At 37.3% G+C, this 18,505-nt stretch overlaps 1 protein-coding gene across 4 annotated transcripts in view; it reads right to left on the bottom strand.

The window, feature by feature from the left end:
• Nucleotides 1–815: 815 nt before the first annotated feature.
• The window catches only part of Nebl (nebulette), a 327,581-nt gene continuing 309,891 nt past the window's right edge, over nucleotides 816–18,505 (bottom strand). For all 4 annotated transcript variants that reach the window (XM_042686263.1, XM_042686266.1, XM_042686264.1 and 1 more), the window contains 2 exons: nucleotides 7,294–7,400; nucleotides 816–5,717 (listed from right to left, as the gene is read on the bottom strand). In XM_042686263.1, the coding sequence (XP_042542197.1) occupies nucleotides 5,541–5,717; nucleotides 7,294–7,400 (284 nt within the window). In that variant the 3' untranslated portion in view covers nucleotides 816–5,540. The remainder of the gene's footprint in view (nucleotides 5,718–7,293; nucleotides 7,401–18,505) is intronic.

Here is an 18,505-nt window from a genome sequence, read left to right as displayed (position 1 = left end):
TCTTATAAATGTACGAAAATTAGAATTGTAGTACTGAGGGCATGTGAAGAATTTAATCTTGAAAGAAGTGAACTACAATGATGCTTTATTGAAGCACTTTGATATAAAATCAGAAAGACACCGAGCTTGAAAAGGCATCATATTGTTAGCAGTTCATACACAATTAATTCAGGAGAAAGGAGAAGACATTGTGAATGAATCCCCAATATAAATGCACTGGAACCCGGGCATATCTTTGATAAATCTAGTATTCAGGGTATTAGGAGGGTATGTCACCTGTGGGTAATGACCTGTCCTCTAAGAAACCACATTGAGAGCCAAGAAATAGAATCATTCTGTTAAATCCTGCATTTATTTAACAAACCAAATGTATAGAGATAGGGAGTGAATGTGTTGTAATGGAAGGAGGACACACAATGTAAAGTCCCTGAAGAGAGTCTCTGGGGGAGCTCAGATCTCTCATGGTGAATACTTGCACATACCATAGGAAAGCCACAACTGACACACCCATTTAAGTCATTTTTAGGTAGATAAATCAGTGATTTGCTTCTACTTCAGTACAAACAGTAATGACAATGGTAGCCTTGAAGAGTTTGTTAGTGAATACAGGGAATACGTGAGGTGTTAGGCTTCCTGTGTTATTTTAGTGCCCAACCACTGTATTTTATATGAGGATAATGTATTACCCGACACTTACTGTGACATCTACTAACACATAAACTCGTTTGCATAGGTTAGTACTTTGTGTGGTACAATGTTCGTTCCTCTTATCTACCAAGGCTTAAAGATTCACAGTGTAGAGGGGAAAAAATGAATTAAAGCATTTCTACTAAAATATATTTTAATAGCTGGTGTTAACAATTTGCATAACAAAAGCCACATTCTATTCATCACATCGTATCATTCTGTAAGCCCCATTCCTTTGAAAAACATTAAGTGTTCCCTTCAAAACTGGTAAGCTCTCCCAGCTCATACGGTTTTAGAAATTAAGCATCAAGCACAGTTCTACATATTTGGAAGTAAACAGAGTCAGACTTTACAATGATTCAAATTTGCAGTTTTATCATTGGCCAAATACCAACAGTTCTATGCACATCATGCCTGCTACACACTGGGTGCTGCTTCCAAAATGTTCAGCAGTTCATTGTACGAACACAAAAGAATGGGACTGCAATGCAGATGTCCCTTTCTCCTGGAAAGCAAATCATTCTTAACAGCAACTGGATTACAGTAATGTATACACTATGCAAACTGGATACTATATAGCAAACACAAAAAAGCAGATAAAGTTTCCATGAATATACTGAAGTCAGAGAGACAACTGGGAAGGAAATCTGCCCATGGATCCATCCAGACCTGTGGGATCTAATAGTGTAAGCATCTTGAGATGACATTCACATAGCCTCATATGATGCCTTGGCTTTTTTTTTTTTTTTTTAATTTCCAATAGTTGACAGTTAGATGCTTAAAAACAGTCCTAATGGGCGTGAACACTTCAGAAAAACACTTCCATTTTAGCACCCTTAAGTTCGTTTACATAGCTTCCTATTTAACTAAAGATATATTGTCATTGGCCATGTGACCCAACACAATCACTATCTAGCCACATCTCAGATTATAAGAAGCAAAAGCTAACGTATAATTAACATAAAGTAAAGCTCATTTATGTAGGTGAATTCAGCCTCATTAACACAATAATTCTATCTTAGAATAGGTACTTTAAATTCCATTCCTAAAGTTACTATTTATACATGTCAACTATATATAAATCCCCAAAGAACCTTCCAGAAATAGATGGAAGAAGTCCACATTTTCTAAAGCCTTAAATCTTTAAGAGGGAAAATACAATCAGTTATCACCTATAATACCTGTCAAGGGAATCTCACCTTCCCACCACAAAAATACCAATTATGTATAATAAAATATCACTCTAGGATAGGCAGAAGCTTGCTTGCTTGGTTTTCTTTCCAAGACCATAATGATAAAAAGGTTAATTAAAAAGGCACCTGCTTTTTGATCTACCTATATCATAAGTTTGGTATAAACTCTATCCAGTTTAATAGGGGTATGCTATTTAAGATCACAGCCATTGTCTTTCTCTTTTCACTGAATACATTCCACTAAAGATAGAAGAAACTAAAAAAAGGAAGGGCACCTCTTCAATTTCTGTTTTGAAAAAAATCTTTCTAATTCTTAGAGCATTCTAAACTTTAGTACAGAGAAGGTGAGGGAAAGGAAGACTGTACTAAAACTGGCAAAAGTGCATCTTCGTCATCTTCAAGCAATGTACCAAGTAGCAAGAAAGGGGCTGCCTCACTTCATCAGCATTCATGCAAGATGCTTATGGAAATTGTGCTTCAAATTCTTGTATGGTCTATGGAGGATGGAAGGCATGGCAAGATCTAGGGGTTTCATGGAGAGCCCACACCAGATAAAGACTTCAAACTGGGCTACACTGCAGATGTGCAAACTGTAACAGGACACAAAGAATTTATTTTGCCATAAATTAGAAATAGAAAGCTTTCTAGAGAACAAGAATTCGTTTTTTTAAAAAAACTTCTACTACAAAAGCTTACAAGAAAAGCAACATATTCTGTTGCTATGCTTGCTTTAACAGTAATATGATCCACGCACAGTTTTGTATTCAGAACCTTTTAAAAGTGTGCCAAACTCCTTTTTTGTGCTTTGGTCAGACAGGAGAACGTATCGAATTTCAGAAGCAGGTGCGTGACCTCTGCTTGGCATTTACATAGTCTTCTTTAACTTCAATTTCTAAAAGGCTTGTCTTCAAATTCTTCCTTAGCTGTCAGTGTTATGTATGCTTTATCTGTTATGTATGCAATAGCCAAAGTGAAGTTGGACAGGAGGCATTTGGAAAGTGAAAAGGTGTTCAAGAATATCTTTATATGTTAAGTGATGCTGACTTTGGTATGACGCATCTGTTTCCTTTATTTTGCTGAGATATTTAATGTCCTGACAAGTATTAGAAACAACACCAACACTATCAAACTTGCAGCCTCCAGAACATGCAATGTCCTGTTCAGCCTGTCTTTATTTAAAAATAAGTGCCTCCTAGTTGAATTCTGGTCTGCTATTAATCCCACAAGTCATGAAGCAGAAACATCTTGCTTTGCATTTATATGAAGCTTACTTAAGGTTTTAGGATACTTATTTCCTAAATGTGTGGCGACTCTGATATCCAGTGAATGTGATCTTGAAATCAGCTAATGAGAAAAAGCATGAAATATCAACTGCTACTTTATGTTAAGTTTCCTAATTACAAATTGGCTTCTTTTGAGCTTCCTATACATGTTCTATTTGTCAAAAATTGTACCTGTCCTATAATTAGTCCAAATTTTAATCAACAACTACTCTTTTTATAAAGAAACACATACACACACACACACACACACACACACACACACACACACACACACACACAAGAAAATAGTTTGGGGAAACAGAAAGACATACTTAACCAAAAGTGAGCAGACTTACTGTCCTTGTTTAGGATGCACAGATTTTTGCAAACTTATTACAAGTTCAATTTGTAAGTCTGTGTGCAAGCATTAAATACGGAGTCAATCGATTCAGTCACCACTAGTCTTTTAAATGATGGAAATGGGCTAGGCTTAGTATGCTGTAATTTGTTAAACCCTTTCCAAAAATACTAGTTATTCCCCTAAATTTTTGTCTTTTCAATTTCATATAGCCACAGCTAAGTGTAATAAAGCTTCTTTTGCTGTGTTAACCTAATATCTGAAACTAAAGATATTCAACAGTATGTACTAACTGTTCAAAAATGTGAATGGCTTTTGGATTAGTTACCTTTCAATAGGAAGTGTTTTGCAGGATGTTTTATGAATATATCATAAACATATATCATGTTTTCTTGAATATATCATAAACAGTAGATATCTCCAAGATCCCTACATCTTAGTGCATTTTTGTAACTGCTTTTCTCAGTGCATTGCTATAATCACATCCTTCATAAATGCTACCCTGCTGTAAGTCATGATACAGGGCACAATCAGAATGGCAGCAGAGTTGCCATGGGACATCAGGAAAAAATGGGGGTGACATTTTACAAGCAAGGACTGAATGTGTATACATGTGGCTGGAAATCCACCAGATGATTACAAAGACACTCAAAACACAACAACCATTTCTTTTCTCTGTGTGTGTGTGTGTGTGTGTGTGTGTGTGTGCGCGCGCGTGTGTGTGTGAATGGCCTTTGAGTCTAAACTGGGCAATCTCTGCTGATATTCCTATCTCATCCCCTAAAGATGCTTTAGAAACAAAAACCAGAAAATGGAAAGGAAGTTTCTTCATTCACTAGTCTTTAGTGGCTAGATTTCTCTTCCAGAGTCCCAATACTGTTTTCCAAAAGAAAACAGTGGTGCCAACTTCCTGTGGACTCAACTTGTGTTTACCCAAGTTGTGACCAGTATGTTCTGTATCTCATTTTATCACTGGGTTTTATGATCTTTCCTTCACTTTTAAATCAACGGCGGCAAGAAGTCAACAAAAACTCTTCAGTAAATACCTAAATCACTTATTTACTAGAGTATATGTGTATTTCTTCTAAAGTGTTAGTCCTTCAAAACTAGAGTGCAATACAGCAGGAAAATCTCAAGCAACTTTTCAAAATAGGTTTTCCTGATGAGCTGGCAACTAGAGGAAAGGGCTTGGAGATAGGAGCCACACTGCTGGCATTAATAACAGCAACAGGCAAGGAAACTGCCTATGTTACAGAAGCTTGAACCCACGTGACATGCAACAGGGCAAAGGCTACTAGGGAAATAATACAGATGACATCAATTTTTGCCCTTTGCAAGAATAGCTGTGAAGTTATTTGGTCTTAACATTCTGTGGAACCAAGCATGTGTTTCGATCCACAGAATGTAAGTGGAGAATAGGATACACTGTGGTACAGATGAGAAAGAAATAGACCCAGTTGGCCTAGGGAACAAGGATATTTCCTGTTTGGTCCCCTAAGGCCATCAGTCAATATAATTTTACCCAGACTCATTCTGCCATTGCTTATATTTATTAGATTAGGCAATTTTTACCAGTGTTAGAAATTGCCTAATGAGCCAAAAGCTCAACAGTTTTTGTTTTTGTTTTTTTTTTAGTTATCAGCTGTGTTACTGAGTTAAGAGATTTGGATTTCAGTGACTTGTAGTGACAGCTATGAAGATTCATACACGTGTTACATTGAGGGGACAGTCAACATCTCTATTAAAGTCTACAAAAATACATTTCCCAGAAGGGTTCAATAGCCAATCAAAGGAAACCACAAACACAATTAGCAGCACCAGGTCTCCAGACCTAATGATTTACAGGAATTACTGAAAATGCTGCTGTTTTTCAGTCCAGAAGTCATTCCTTTTTCCTGGTACCTGCGTGTCTAGTTGTCAAAGGAAGGGTGTATGTTATTGTAAAATAATTGCCAAGTTGTCTTAAAAGTATTTTCTATCTTTTAAAAAGATTAAGTGTAGAATACATTAGAATAAAGCTCAAAGGGCAAGAGGGAAGAATTAATTCACAAACTCGATGTAATTCGCCGGGAGCATGCCCGTCCTCCCCGTCCTCTGCACGGTGCCGTACATCCAGCCGTCATCAATGGGCTGCACATTGACGATGTAGTCACCATCCCGGAAGGAGACCTCATCTTCATCCTGGGCACTGTAGTCGTACATGGCTCGGTAGGTCCTCTGAGAAAAGAAAGAAAGGATTGGGTCGTTGACTATCAACATAGTCACCGTGACCAGTTCCAGTTCCGGTAAATCAACACAGGATCAAACATCTGGAAGGTTTTTAAAGCAGGTCTATTTTTGGAAATCTGTTCAACCAGAGCCTCGCATCTCACTGTCCTGATCTCAAGTTTCATTTTAGTCAAGAAAAGAGATAGTATTGGAGTGTTAGAGTACAAATAAGGGCATACTTTAGAATTGGTAGGAAAGAGAATGATGAAAAGAATACATACAATGGCTCATCTGACAACGACTCCACTTTAAAATAGCAAAGTCAGCCTTTCCTCATACCCCCACTGAGGCTTCAGATTCACTCAAGAAAGCTTAGATTAGTCGATTCTCCCGTCTCATATTCTTCAGAGAATAAGACCTGCCATACTGACAGACAGGTCCCAATCCCATTGGCTCTTAGTCCCTGGTCCTCCAAGCATTGAAAAATGACTGTTTCCTAAACAGATATCCATAATCCTTGTTTCCTCTTAAAATATGCAAGACAGAATTAAAAAATCATAATATGCTTGATAGTTTCACCTATCACAGTGACCTTTAAAAAGGCAATATATATGTATATATAAACGTTCTGAATGTTGAAGTACTTATTTTTTAAAATCTTGTAATGAGAAAATTTTAATTGAATTTTCCTACACTGGTTATTATGAAGGCTAAGAATTTAGCTAATATTAACCATCAGTGAGTCTCAGAGGCAAGAGTATTTGTTGACTGAGGAAAGTGGCTAGAACAAAAAGAGCCTTGGAGTCATTGAAGATACTTTACAGTTGTGAAGAGTCATTTATATCTAAGTGTTCAATAAAAGCCAAGGGCCAGGACAGAGCCAGGAGAAGCAAAACATAATGAGACTAGATGTTTCCATGGGTTGCTTTCAAATATGACACTGAAGGAATAAATCAGTATTTCAAGATTTCCTATGAAGGGAATTTGATATTTTAAAATGGATAGTTTATTAATATTTTAATAGGCGCACAGTAATTGCACAAATTTACGGGGTATAATGTAGCACCTCAATACATGTATGCAATGGGTAATGATCAGTCAGGTAATGAGCAGATCTACCACCTCAGAAATCCATCATACTTTTGTGTTGAGAACATTTAGACTTCTGTAGACCATATGACTAGCATCCATCAAATATCTGAAGCTTTGTAGAGCAAAATTAAAATCATAGTTGGCTAACACCGATCATAAAAAATGTACTAGAATATGTCTTATACTTCTTATTGTTTGGTTTAATTCTTATTAATATTTTCTTTTCTCGACTCTTCACCCCTGTAAGGTTTTTACTTCTTCTGAAGAGGCTATATAAATAGCAACAGGCAATCACTTATCCCTAGACAAAACAGTCAATGGCAATTCAGCAGTATGCTACATGTACTTACATTCTTGTGGCAAAATGGGAAGATGAGACAAGAAAGGACACTTTTTCCCCCCAGTGCTGGAGATTGAACTCAGAGCTCTAAGCAAGTGCTCTACCACTGAGCTATACTTCTGGCCTAAAGGAACATTTCAAACCCATACTTACTAGATTTGGTGAGTGCTGCATTGACCTCATGGATGACATACTGGTCTGATGCATGTACCCATAGCCTTGGGAATGGCTCTGCTGATAAGCTCCAGGAAGGACAGGTGCTGCATACAGAACATACACACATAGAGTCCTTAAAATTGCCTCCTAGTAATCCTTCCCATCCCTTCACCATGAAGCCATGCTGCCAGGCTTCTACCTCTTCAGCAGCAGTTGGAATGTGAGGAACTCTACTGCAAACAAGCACTATATTAGTCCAAGTCACAGTAATTAAAGACATGATAGAAAATCCATTTATCATGCAGTTCTATTTTTACAAATAATTTTATTGCCCTATTATAGATGTTACATAAAAACAACACAACCAAACAATGCAACAAAATAAAAAAAAAAAATCCCAGTCATGGGTTGTTTTATCCACATCGTTCTTCTAAGACATTTGCTAAAGTATAAACTGGAGTTGAAAGAGATTTAATTGGATTTCCCAATCAGTGAGAAAATATCGCTGTTTACACAGAGTGCTTATCATTACATAATGGGTATTTAGTGGCAGTTAACTGAGTGTTAACAAAGATGGTAAACAGAACCTTCCTTTAGAAATATATTTTGTTCAACAGTCAATGAAAAGTCTGTACCTGTTGAAGAAAACTTGATTGGAGCATAAGAATTCTACTTTTCATTTTGATTATAATGAAGACTAAGTAAATGAGTTCAGGGTATTTTTTCATTAAAATCTAACAAAATAGACCACTCAAAGAATTTCATAACCAGCTTTCCATGTTAACAATAAAAACAAAAATGGTGTTCATTCAGCTGTGACATCCTTACTTCTAATTAAGACATTCAAAAGACATAATTTCTGTTATACTAAACTCTGATTTCCTCAGAAACCAACAAGAAAGCTAGATTAAGCACACACACACAATCAAAAATCATGTATACTTGGATGTTTGTTTCTATGTTTTAGCATTCATAACCAGAAACATGAGCTATAAGCAAAAGGTAATTTAGTAGTATACCCTTTATTACATTTTGAATAATTATATAATTCATTAAAGCTGTATAATTCATGTACTATTAAGTCCATAATAGTTTGACAATTTGTTTACTTATAACTGATTGATTTATTCAGGACAGTTTTATGATGAAAGAAGCAGATTAAATTCTTGAGTGTTATAAACAGTTAATATTTAGTAAATGGCAACTTACACTAATGATCATCAATATTTTAAAATAGTTTAATAATCAGAAAGTTATAATACATTACTGTGTTGTCCTGATTAATAATGACATTAGGTTGAATGGGACCTTCATCTAGTAGTTCTTGAGTGCATTTATATTACAATGTTGTTACAAATTTTATTTTCTGTTTTTATATGGCATTAAAGAGAATTTCCCAATACCTTTACTGGGTTGGAATGTATTTTCATTATTAAACCATGATTAAACATCAAACGCTTCTGAAAACAGCTGTATTTTAAAATTACCAACTCAATTAAATATTTAATGTCAAGAGATGTCAAGGATATTTTTGAAAGCCACTCATGAAGGAAGAAATAATGAAATTTTCATAAATATCTATGTTGTTCCAGCTGAGTGGAAGGGGCTTTTCTGTATGAGATGCTAGAAGTGCTGATCCTTCTCTTATTCTCTCCTTCAACTCAAAACACTCATGCGCTCATATGAAGCTGAGTACACTGCAGTCACAGAGTAAGTCTCCCTGACCTCTATGAGAAGTCATGGCTGTCCACCAAGTTCAAGGCATACCAGCACGACAGGAATGACAGCATGCTTGCTCTCCCAGAGTCACAATGGGCTTCAGCCACTGGCCCTTTCCCCAATTAAACAAAAATGACTGGATGTGCAGGGCTTTTCCAATTAAATGCCTAGATCAATGCTTTGGGCCATATACCCTACATTGCTAGTCCTAAGCTTGTTTCTAACCATTGAAACTAGTCATTTCTCCATTAATTAATTTGAGTCTATTTAAAAATTTCAAAGAATACAAATGTCTCTATTCATTTGTTTAAAGGAAAATAAACGAATTCTAACCAATACTATGAATCTTACATTTTTATGTATTAAGTTAAGTACAAAGGGCTTAAAATAGGTTGGGGGGAAAATCTTTCAGAAAAGGACAATGAAATTATGCAGTCCCAGAGTCTGTGATATCTTTATGCTTTCATTTGTACAGCACTATCCCAATTTTGTGCCCATAAGTATTGATAACTGAAGAATGTTACTTATCATTCTTCTCTCTTGGGCCTTTGGAATCTGTTTTGGTTTCTTGGGTTTTATTTTTTTGTCAGTCATGGAGCTTGAACTCAGGTCTTAGGTGCTGCCCCTGAGCTTTTTCACTCAAGGCTAGCAACCTACCACTTTGAGCCACAGGTCCACTTCCGGTTTTCTGGTGATTAATTGGAGATAAGAGTCTCATGGATTTTCCTTCCCAGGCTGGCTGTGAACCGTGATCCTCAGACCTCAGCCTCCTGAGTAACTAGGTTTACAGGCGTGAGCCACCAGCGCCCGGCAAAAGTTGGGTATTTTTTAATGTGTTCAAGCGCTCAAATCCACCCTTCAGAGAGATTCAGTAGCTACTGCCAATTGAATAAGAAAAGGTAAGAAGATGTTGGTCCAAAGCAGGTGTGCAGTGGAAATCAGGGTAGGGAGTTGAGAAGCGGCCACTGCACAATAAGTACAGTGCATTCAGTACCCATGGTCTCTCATCACGTTTCACCATCTCATTTCCCTGAATTACTTAACCAAAGTTCCACCGAGGCTAGACAACCTTGCTATCTACTTTATACCTGGTGTAATATAAGAATTTTTAGGAGGTTCCTATTAGGGATATGAAAACCATAACTAAGAGCCCAGAGGAAACAATTCAGTAAAAGTGAACACCAATTTTAAAAGAGACATGAATATTAATAATGAAGAATGATGATTAAGAAGCATAATTTTTTGAAACTTGGACAAAACAAGCAAAAGGAAATTTACAGTGATAGCTTTGAAAAATCCAGGTTCTGATAAACTCAATTGAAAGCTAACTTCTCTTCTATGAGATTTCTTCCATGAAATTTAGACTTCAAACTGTTCTTGCAAAAGCAAGATGTTAGGCTAACTTTGCAACAATTGAGGACATCTTATAGAGAAAAGGACACAGTGCTCTTTTATTAAATCAGTAGTCAGACTTCATCAGTGTAAGTTCTGATGGATGATGATAAAAGTTCAATAGTTTTTCTAACCACCGAGTTTGAGGGTTTGTTTTTATTTCCATAACATTAAATTTTTTCAAAAGGTTTTGTTATCCTAAGGCAATAACAAAACACAGAAGTGCAATACAACTTTCATTTCACATTGCTGAGACTTATTGATCCAAGGGCCAGAAGTGGACCAAAGTAACACACATTTCAAGCTCTATTTGGAATGACCTATGATGCTTATAATACCAACATGTCTACAGGATAGAATATGAGAAACCCTACGTCTCCTTGGCACAGGCCTAAATTTTCTAAATAGAGACTCAGAAACACAACAAATCAAAGAAAGGCTGAACAAATGGGATTGCATGAAATTGCAGAGCTTCTGCATGGCAAAGGACATAGCTAGCAAGATCAATAGAAAGCCCACGGATTGGGAGAAGATCTCCACTAGTCATATAATCGACAAGGGTCATATCTAAAATATACCTGGAACTCAAAAAAATTAAATCCCCCAACAACAAATCCTCAAAGAAACAACTGCCCAATAAATAAGTGGGCTAGAGACTTAGAGAGAACTTCTCTGAAGAGGAAAGAAGGATAGCCAATAGACATATGAAGAAATGCTCAACTTCTCTGGCCATAAAAGAAATGCGAATCAAAACAACATCGAGATACCACCTCACCCCAGTTAGAATGGCAAAAATCAAGAACTCTAATAACAACAGATGCTGGAGGGAATGTGGACAGAAGGGAACCTTACTGCATTGTTGGTGGGAGTGTAAACTTGTTCAACCACTTTGGAAAGTAGTATGGAGGTTCCTCAAAAGACTCCACATAGAGCTCCTCTATGACCCAGCAATCCCACTTTTGGGCATCTACCCAAATGTTTACAAACAAGACCACACTAAAGCTACCAGCACAACTACGTTTATTGCAGCATTATTTACCATAGCTAAGAGATGGAACCAACCCAGATGCCCCTCAGTAGATGAATGGATCAAGAAAATGTGGTATATATACACAATGGAATTCTATGCCTCCATCAGAAAGAATGATATTGCCCCATTTGTTAGGAAATGGAAAGACTTGGAAAAAAATTATATTAAGTGAAGTAAGCCAAGCCCAAAGAAACATAGGTCCCATGGTTTCCCTTATTTGCAATAACTAGTGTATATCTGAGTCAACCAGAAAAACAGTCAGATAAGGTGATGGTAGGGGAATGAACCCCAAGATAAGTATTCAATTTTTTTTCTTTCATGCAACTGTTTCTAACATATTTATAAGATGATTTCTATGTTGTTTAGTATGTCCCTCCCCCACGGTATAACCCCTGCTTTCACTGTATTTGATGTTGGTATGATTTGTGGAGGGGAAGGGGAAAAACAAATTGTTTCAATAGGGATACAGGTGGACCCATTGCAACAAGCAGATGTACAAGTTGTTATGTCAAAAAACGAACTTTACAACTTTGGCGGGGGGTGGGGGGAGGAAGGGGGGGAAAGGATGGGAAGGGGAAACAAAGGAGGAGGCTACAATGCTTGATAAGAAATGTACTCATTATCTTGCCCATGTAATTGTAACCCCTCTGTACGGAATTTTCACAAAAAAAAAAAAAATATCTCTTCTGCTGCACAATAAAGGTCTTTCACAAACAGCCAATCCTAATATCCTCTATTAAAAGTTTGTTCTTAAATGGAGAAGAAGATAAAACTAAAATGAAGAAGTGAATAGTTAAGGTGGAACCATGGTGTGAGCTTTTTGCTCAAACACAAGATGAAAAAAGTAAAAAGACAACGTTTTTCCTTCTTGTTTCTGATTTTATTTTTACCAGTACTGAGGCTTGAACACAGGGTCTCACACTTGTTCCACAACTGGTACATGACCACTTGAGATATACTTCCAGTCTAATTTTTTGCTGGCTAATTAGGGAGAGAGTCTTGAGAATTTTCTACCTGGGTTGGCTACGAATTATAATCCTTCAATCTCAGCTTCCTAATACGCTAGGCTTACAGGTATGAGCTACTTGCATTTGGTTAAAAGTAACATTTTTTAACAGAATTTAAAAAAAAAAAACAGAAACTAGAAAAGGGCAGGCATGTGTTTTAATAGGTAAAGATTAAAGTAAGTGAATCAAGAGGGAAGAAATCCAAGATGGAGGATGTCCCCACACGGGGTCTGGGGGGATGGTGGGAGGGGCAGAGAAATAGAATAAGGATTGTTTAAGCTCCCTTTTGTCAATGGAGCTTTGTACATTGCTCCTTTACTATCACAACTGTCTCCAGTAATTGTGATCCCTACTTTGTATTACTTCCAACCAGAGACCAATACTGCAACACAACAAGTTCTTTGCTAGAAGGCACAGTATAGATTCCAAGAATTAAAACAGGGAGCAAGTTTAAAAGGCCCCACAATAGCTGGCCCAAGTCGACTTGCTAAAAAAAAAAAGGCATTATTCACTGTAGATATAACATTAATTGAGAAAATAATTCGAGAATCTTTCTCAGAAGACCTCAGAGACCTACAATTTATTAAATCAGAACATGGAGAAAATCATCCTTCAGAAATATTCCAATAAAGAGTACAGGGTACAAAGAAAAGATGGTCATTATTTTCTAACACTTTAAAAGCTTTGGCAGCTAATGCATGTCAAAGACCTCAATAAGGTTTTGTTTGTGCTTTAGTTTTAGAAGGAGTCTATTTAGATGATCAGAGGGGAAGTGCTGAGAGACAGGGCATTTAGGAGAGTAATGTTTGAAAGTGCTTGTTGAATAATGAGTTATCTGTACCATGCAGAAGGGAGGTAGAATTGCTGATTGGTAAGGCCAAACCAAAACGTGACAGTCTTGTTCAAACAGCTTTGAAACATGTCGTTGAGTTGTATGGCAGAGCCATGAGTGCCCACGATGCATAAATCTCCCCACACTCCATGAATAAGAACCACATCCACATTGTCAACAACTAATTCAATAAGAATTCACTTCTTAGCCTAAGAGATTTCTTAGCTGTATAGAAAATGCTTTTCCTTTTCCCTGCAGAAAAGACAAAGGCAAATTATTATTTATCGATTTATTTTTAGGTTTTAGTTTGTTTGGAGGAGGAAGGTGTTTTTTGTTTTGTCTTCTTATTGTTGTTGGCAATACTGGGTTTTTGACAAGGCGCCTTGTACTTGCTAGGCAAGTGCTATGCCACTTGAGCCATGCCTTTAGTAGCCCTTCTTGCTTTAGGGTCGATGGAACCTCCTAACTAGTCCTTTATGTAGCCGGTAGTATAAGCTTGAATCACTACACAGAGTGTTAAATTATTAAGCTGAGGTCATATAACATTTGCCTGGCTGGCCTTGAATTATGATCCTTTCTCAAGTAGCTGAAATTACAGGTATGAGTTATCACAACTGCATTTCTTTTGTTTGCTTGTTTGTTTTGTTTTGTTTGGGGCAGCACCAATGATTGAACTCAATGACTCATACTAAGCAAATGCGTATACAATACACCAAGCAGGCCTGGACTCCACGTTGGGAGAGGGTGATCATAGCACAATTAGTCACCATATGAGAGGAACAGCAAGCCAGGCAATGATATATATGCAAATTTGAAAGTTATCTCTCAACCCAATGCTGTTCCTAGCCATTAGTTTTCTCCTTCTATACTCCCATGTTATCTATGTGTTTTCTATTTTTAGCTAAATTTCATTACTGTTACTGTAATATATACTTTAATACGTAATATAACTGTGATAATAGCAATATTTCATTAACTTTTTTTTCTTATTTCTTTTTAAAAATATATTTATTGTTATTGTAAAGATGATGTGCAGAGGAGTTACAACATAGTTCAAAAGGAAATATATTCTTCATCTGACTTCTCTAATCCTAACATTAATTTAAAATTGCAAATCTCTTTATTGTGGTAAAAATCAGCTGGGTGCTGGTGGCTCATGCCTGTAATCCTAGCTACTCAAGAGGCTGAGATCAGAGGATCATGGTTCAAAGCCAGCATGGGCAGGAAAGACTGTGAGACTTTCCAGAAAAAGCTGGAAGTGGCATAATGGCTCAAGTGGTAGAGTAATAGCCTTGAGACAAACAAGCTCAGGATAGTGCCCAGGCCCTGGCTTCAAGCCCCAGGACTGGCACTAAATAAAACATACCCAAAAATTATTACTTTAATCATTCAATGAACATTTCTTTGACGCTAGGTACATTAATATCAGTATTGTGCGACCCTGCAGTCTCTTCTTTCAATTATTTTTATCTTTAAGTAGTTGTACAAAGGAGTTGTCATTCAACAAAGCAGTTTATGAACACAGTGGGTCTTGGTCCATGTCACACCTTCGAATATTCTCATCCCTCCCTCCCAACTGTCCCCTTCCCTCACTTTTCCTAATTTTGTAGGATATGCATTGAATTTTCAACTGTGTTTTCTTCCCTTTCTTCTCTTGTCTTCTCTTCATCTACCCACCTCCCCTTGACCCCATCTTACCCCTTTCAAATACTCATTTCCTGGTGGTTTTGTTGACCTTTGATTTAGCTTTTCTGCAGTCTCTTTTAAGAAAATGTAATATATGTAAAACTAATTAAGCCAGGTATGTACCCCTGTGAATGATAATGTGGAGCAAAGCTGTGCCATAAGACTCTGCTGCTGAGAAGATAGAAGATATGCACCCAAGAGAAGCTACATAATACAAATTAAATGCTTACATGTAGAAGTACCAACTTAGCTTGACATCGCCTTGCCTAATTTCAGTGCTAAAGGTCGGATTTCCCAGGAACACCTTAGTCTCAGGCAATTTGGGGCATCCAGTTCCCCTACTCAATGTGTCTGGCCCTTACTAAACACGTCACTTGATTTAGTGAATGCAATTTTCACCATAATCTTCACTTCACAGAGAGAACATGCAGATCAGTGACATAAAGTAATTCAGTCAAATTATCACAGCAAGGTGGGAGCCAGGATTTAGTGCCAACAATCTGAGTCCATTGCCCAAACTTTTGACTACACTAAACCAAAATAATTGTGGGAGAAATGAGAAGATAGTGTAAGATCAATTTCCACTTAGCCACTATGGATTCCAGAAGTGTAAAGGCACTGCAATCTGGAGCGCAGAGAAGCTTCCAGGACTGATGAGGTCCTGATTAGAAGACTGACAAGCAGATCCCCTCCTAGAGGCAGACAGAAGTGACATGAAGAGAAAAGCGAAAGGAAAGGTGTTTAATTGCTGGAGGAGACGCCTTGTCATACAGGCATTGGGTACTCTGTTGACCTTGATTTAGAGATGGGCGGGCAGCCTCAAGGGATAAATGCAACAGGAATTATGTGTGTGAATGTAGTTGATAAAATGTGCCAGAACATCGCTGGAAGGAATGAACTTTGGGAAAAGCAAACTCAAACCATATAAAGTGGTACCACTCTGGGCTTTTAGATGGATGTGAGTCCTTTTGGAGTCTTCCAAGTCTCTGGCAAGATGGAGGGAAGGATAACGAAGAGGGGAAGGAAGAAAGACAGGGAACGGAGAGCCTTGTTTCCTCTCCCCATTGCAAATACCACGGTATTTTATGTTGGGCAATGATCAGTATCCTGTGTGCATAACTTCCAGGCTATGTTCAGTAGGGCATCCCCTAGAGTAACTTGAACCCCCCATAATGATGACACCTAACAATCTTTAAGGTCACTTTGTCCAGAACTACCTGAGAATCATCCTTCTTCTGAATGGGCATGAAAACAAGGAGGTATGAAAACACTGTTACCAAAGATGTATTGAGAATTTAGTATTAAGAATTTAGCTGCAAATGCAAGCAAATCCAGGAGATGATCTAATCATTTTTTCCCAACTTTTAAATAATCAAGTTGATAAAATTGCTTAAAGTGAAAATTAACTAAATTGGATATTTCAAGATTATCATTTGTCAATTGCAAAAGAATGTATACAGTCCTTGTACTTTCTAAATTACAGAGATATACACATCACATTTAATATTTCATTTATGTACTATTACGTAGTAAGTAGGATCTCATGCTTACTAAGCAGGTATTCATACCTCCATCTCTGTATTCTCTGGTTGTTTTTGATATAGAATCTCACTTTTTGCTTAAGTACTTCTAGAATGTTATCATAAATCTCCAAAATATTCCTCAATATTATTAAGATATCTTAGCTCTAATTTGAATGACTTTGCCGGTGAAATTTGACTAGTTCCACGAGTGCAGAAAAGCAGTACATTTTGATTCCAACACTAAGTGGGTTTTCTCTAGGAAAAAAAGATAACTCTGTGAATGTTCTCTGACAGAACTGATCTCAGCATAGTATGGTTTAAGTATAATAGGTTATCTTCTAATGTAAGAAATCCCACTGCTCTGTTTGAAAGTAATATAACCAATTGGCTCCTAGATGCAGGATCTGAATTTCAACTCACAATGTTTCTGACTTCTCAAGCTTTCTTTTCTCATTTCAGTTATCTAAGACAGAATAGGAGTCCTTGATTTGTGACTAGAAAAATTCAAACCACCAACATAAGCAGGATCATGACTGCAGAAGAGAAATGAATTCCTTCCCAGAATTACAGTCTTTCATGATGTTCTTGTTGCAGCAAGTCCAGAGGGTGTACATCTGTGTATACATCCGTGTGGGTGCACTATTCCCAAAAACAGAACAAAAAAAAAAGAAATAATGCACCATATGGATATATAGTTTCCTAAAAAGAACTATGTGGTGGGGGTGAGGGGCAGTTTTATAAGATTAAAGCAATGGAGAATGTAAGCATGATAGGTATACAAATATGCTATTTTCTCTGTGTAACCCAAGTTACTACGAGGAACTTGCAGACTCAAATTATACCATGACTAAAGCCCCAGCCTATAACAAACCCCAATTTCCTTAGTGAATACTACTGCAATGTTAGATGAATCGATCTTTTCTATGAAGACCTGTTATTCCAGCATGATGAAAGAAATTCTTATTATGCTATTACAGAAAATAGTCTATAAATACTGGACAATGCATGGGATGGATTGTCAGGGCCTGGGTAATGTCTCTTAGCTTTTACATTCAAGACTGGAACAAACCACTTGTGCCACAGCTCTACTTGTGATGTTGGGGTGGTTAACTGGAGATAAGAGTTTCACTGACTTTCTTACTTGGCTTGGCTTTGAACTGGGATCCTCAGACCTCAGTTTTCTGAGTGGCTAGGATTACAGGCAGGAGCCACCAGCACCTGGCAATGTGTGTATAATGCATTTTAAAAAGAATAAAGCCTGGACTATATCCTTGATTTTTCTTGAACTTTTGGATTAAAATACAGACTCTTAGGAACTAATGCAATCCATGAATTCCCAAATACAGTTTTATACTGGATACCCTTAATAACAAGCCACAGGAAACACCACATGGAAACACAGCTCAATGTTCATGTCCCTGACATGAAGTAAAAGTGGAAAAGTATGAGAAAATTAATGTGTAATTGACCATCTGCATCCGACGAAGTCCCTCTTAGTTGGGCTAGGACTGGAAAAAACAAGGGGTATGAAGAGTCACTTTAGATAGGGACAGTCACAGAAACTAGCCATTATGATCAAATGTGTATAATTTTTAAGGATATGCAGATAGGAACTAGGGAAAAGCAAGACAGACAGCCAAATAGTACACTTGGGCCCAACAGATAGTGTATGGTACCAATCAAGAACCAGCAAGGACTAGAAGGTCTGGAAAATGTACTGTGAGCAGGCCAGGGATTAAAGTAGAGAACAAAGAATGGGAAACATGGCCCTAAGGCAAGAAGAAAAGAACCCAGATAAACTGAGATGAGGGCCAAACAAAAACACTAAAACGCAATAAAATACTTCCACTTCTGGTAGGGTATCATTTCCAACCATGGAAATTTTAGAGGTCCTATAATGCCAGGCTCCAATTCCCATGACTCACTAATCCTGAGGCATGGAAGCCTAAGAGGACAATGGGCACCATGTTGAAATGGAAAGTGGGAGAAAAGTAGGGAAATTTGTCACTGCAGGGGTAAT

The sequence above is a fragment of the Dipodomys spectabilis genome, unplaced genomic scaffold (assembly GCF_019054845.1).
Source record: "Dipodomys spectabilis isolate Male_0828 unplaced genomic scaffold, ASM1905484v1 ptg000096l, whole genome shotgun sequence".
In the NCBI taxonomy this organism is placed as follows: Eukaryota; Metazoa; Chordata; class Mammalia; order Rodentia; family Heteromyidae; genus Dipodomys; species Dipodomys spectabilis.
Note: the sequence above shows the minus strand (reverse complement) of the source record. Positions and strands in the feature narration are given on the sequence as shown.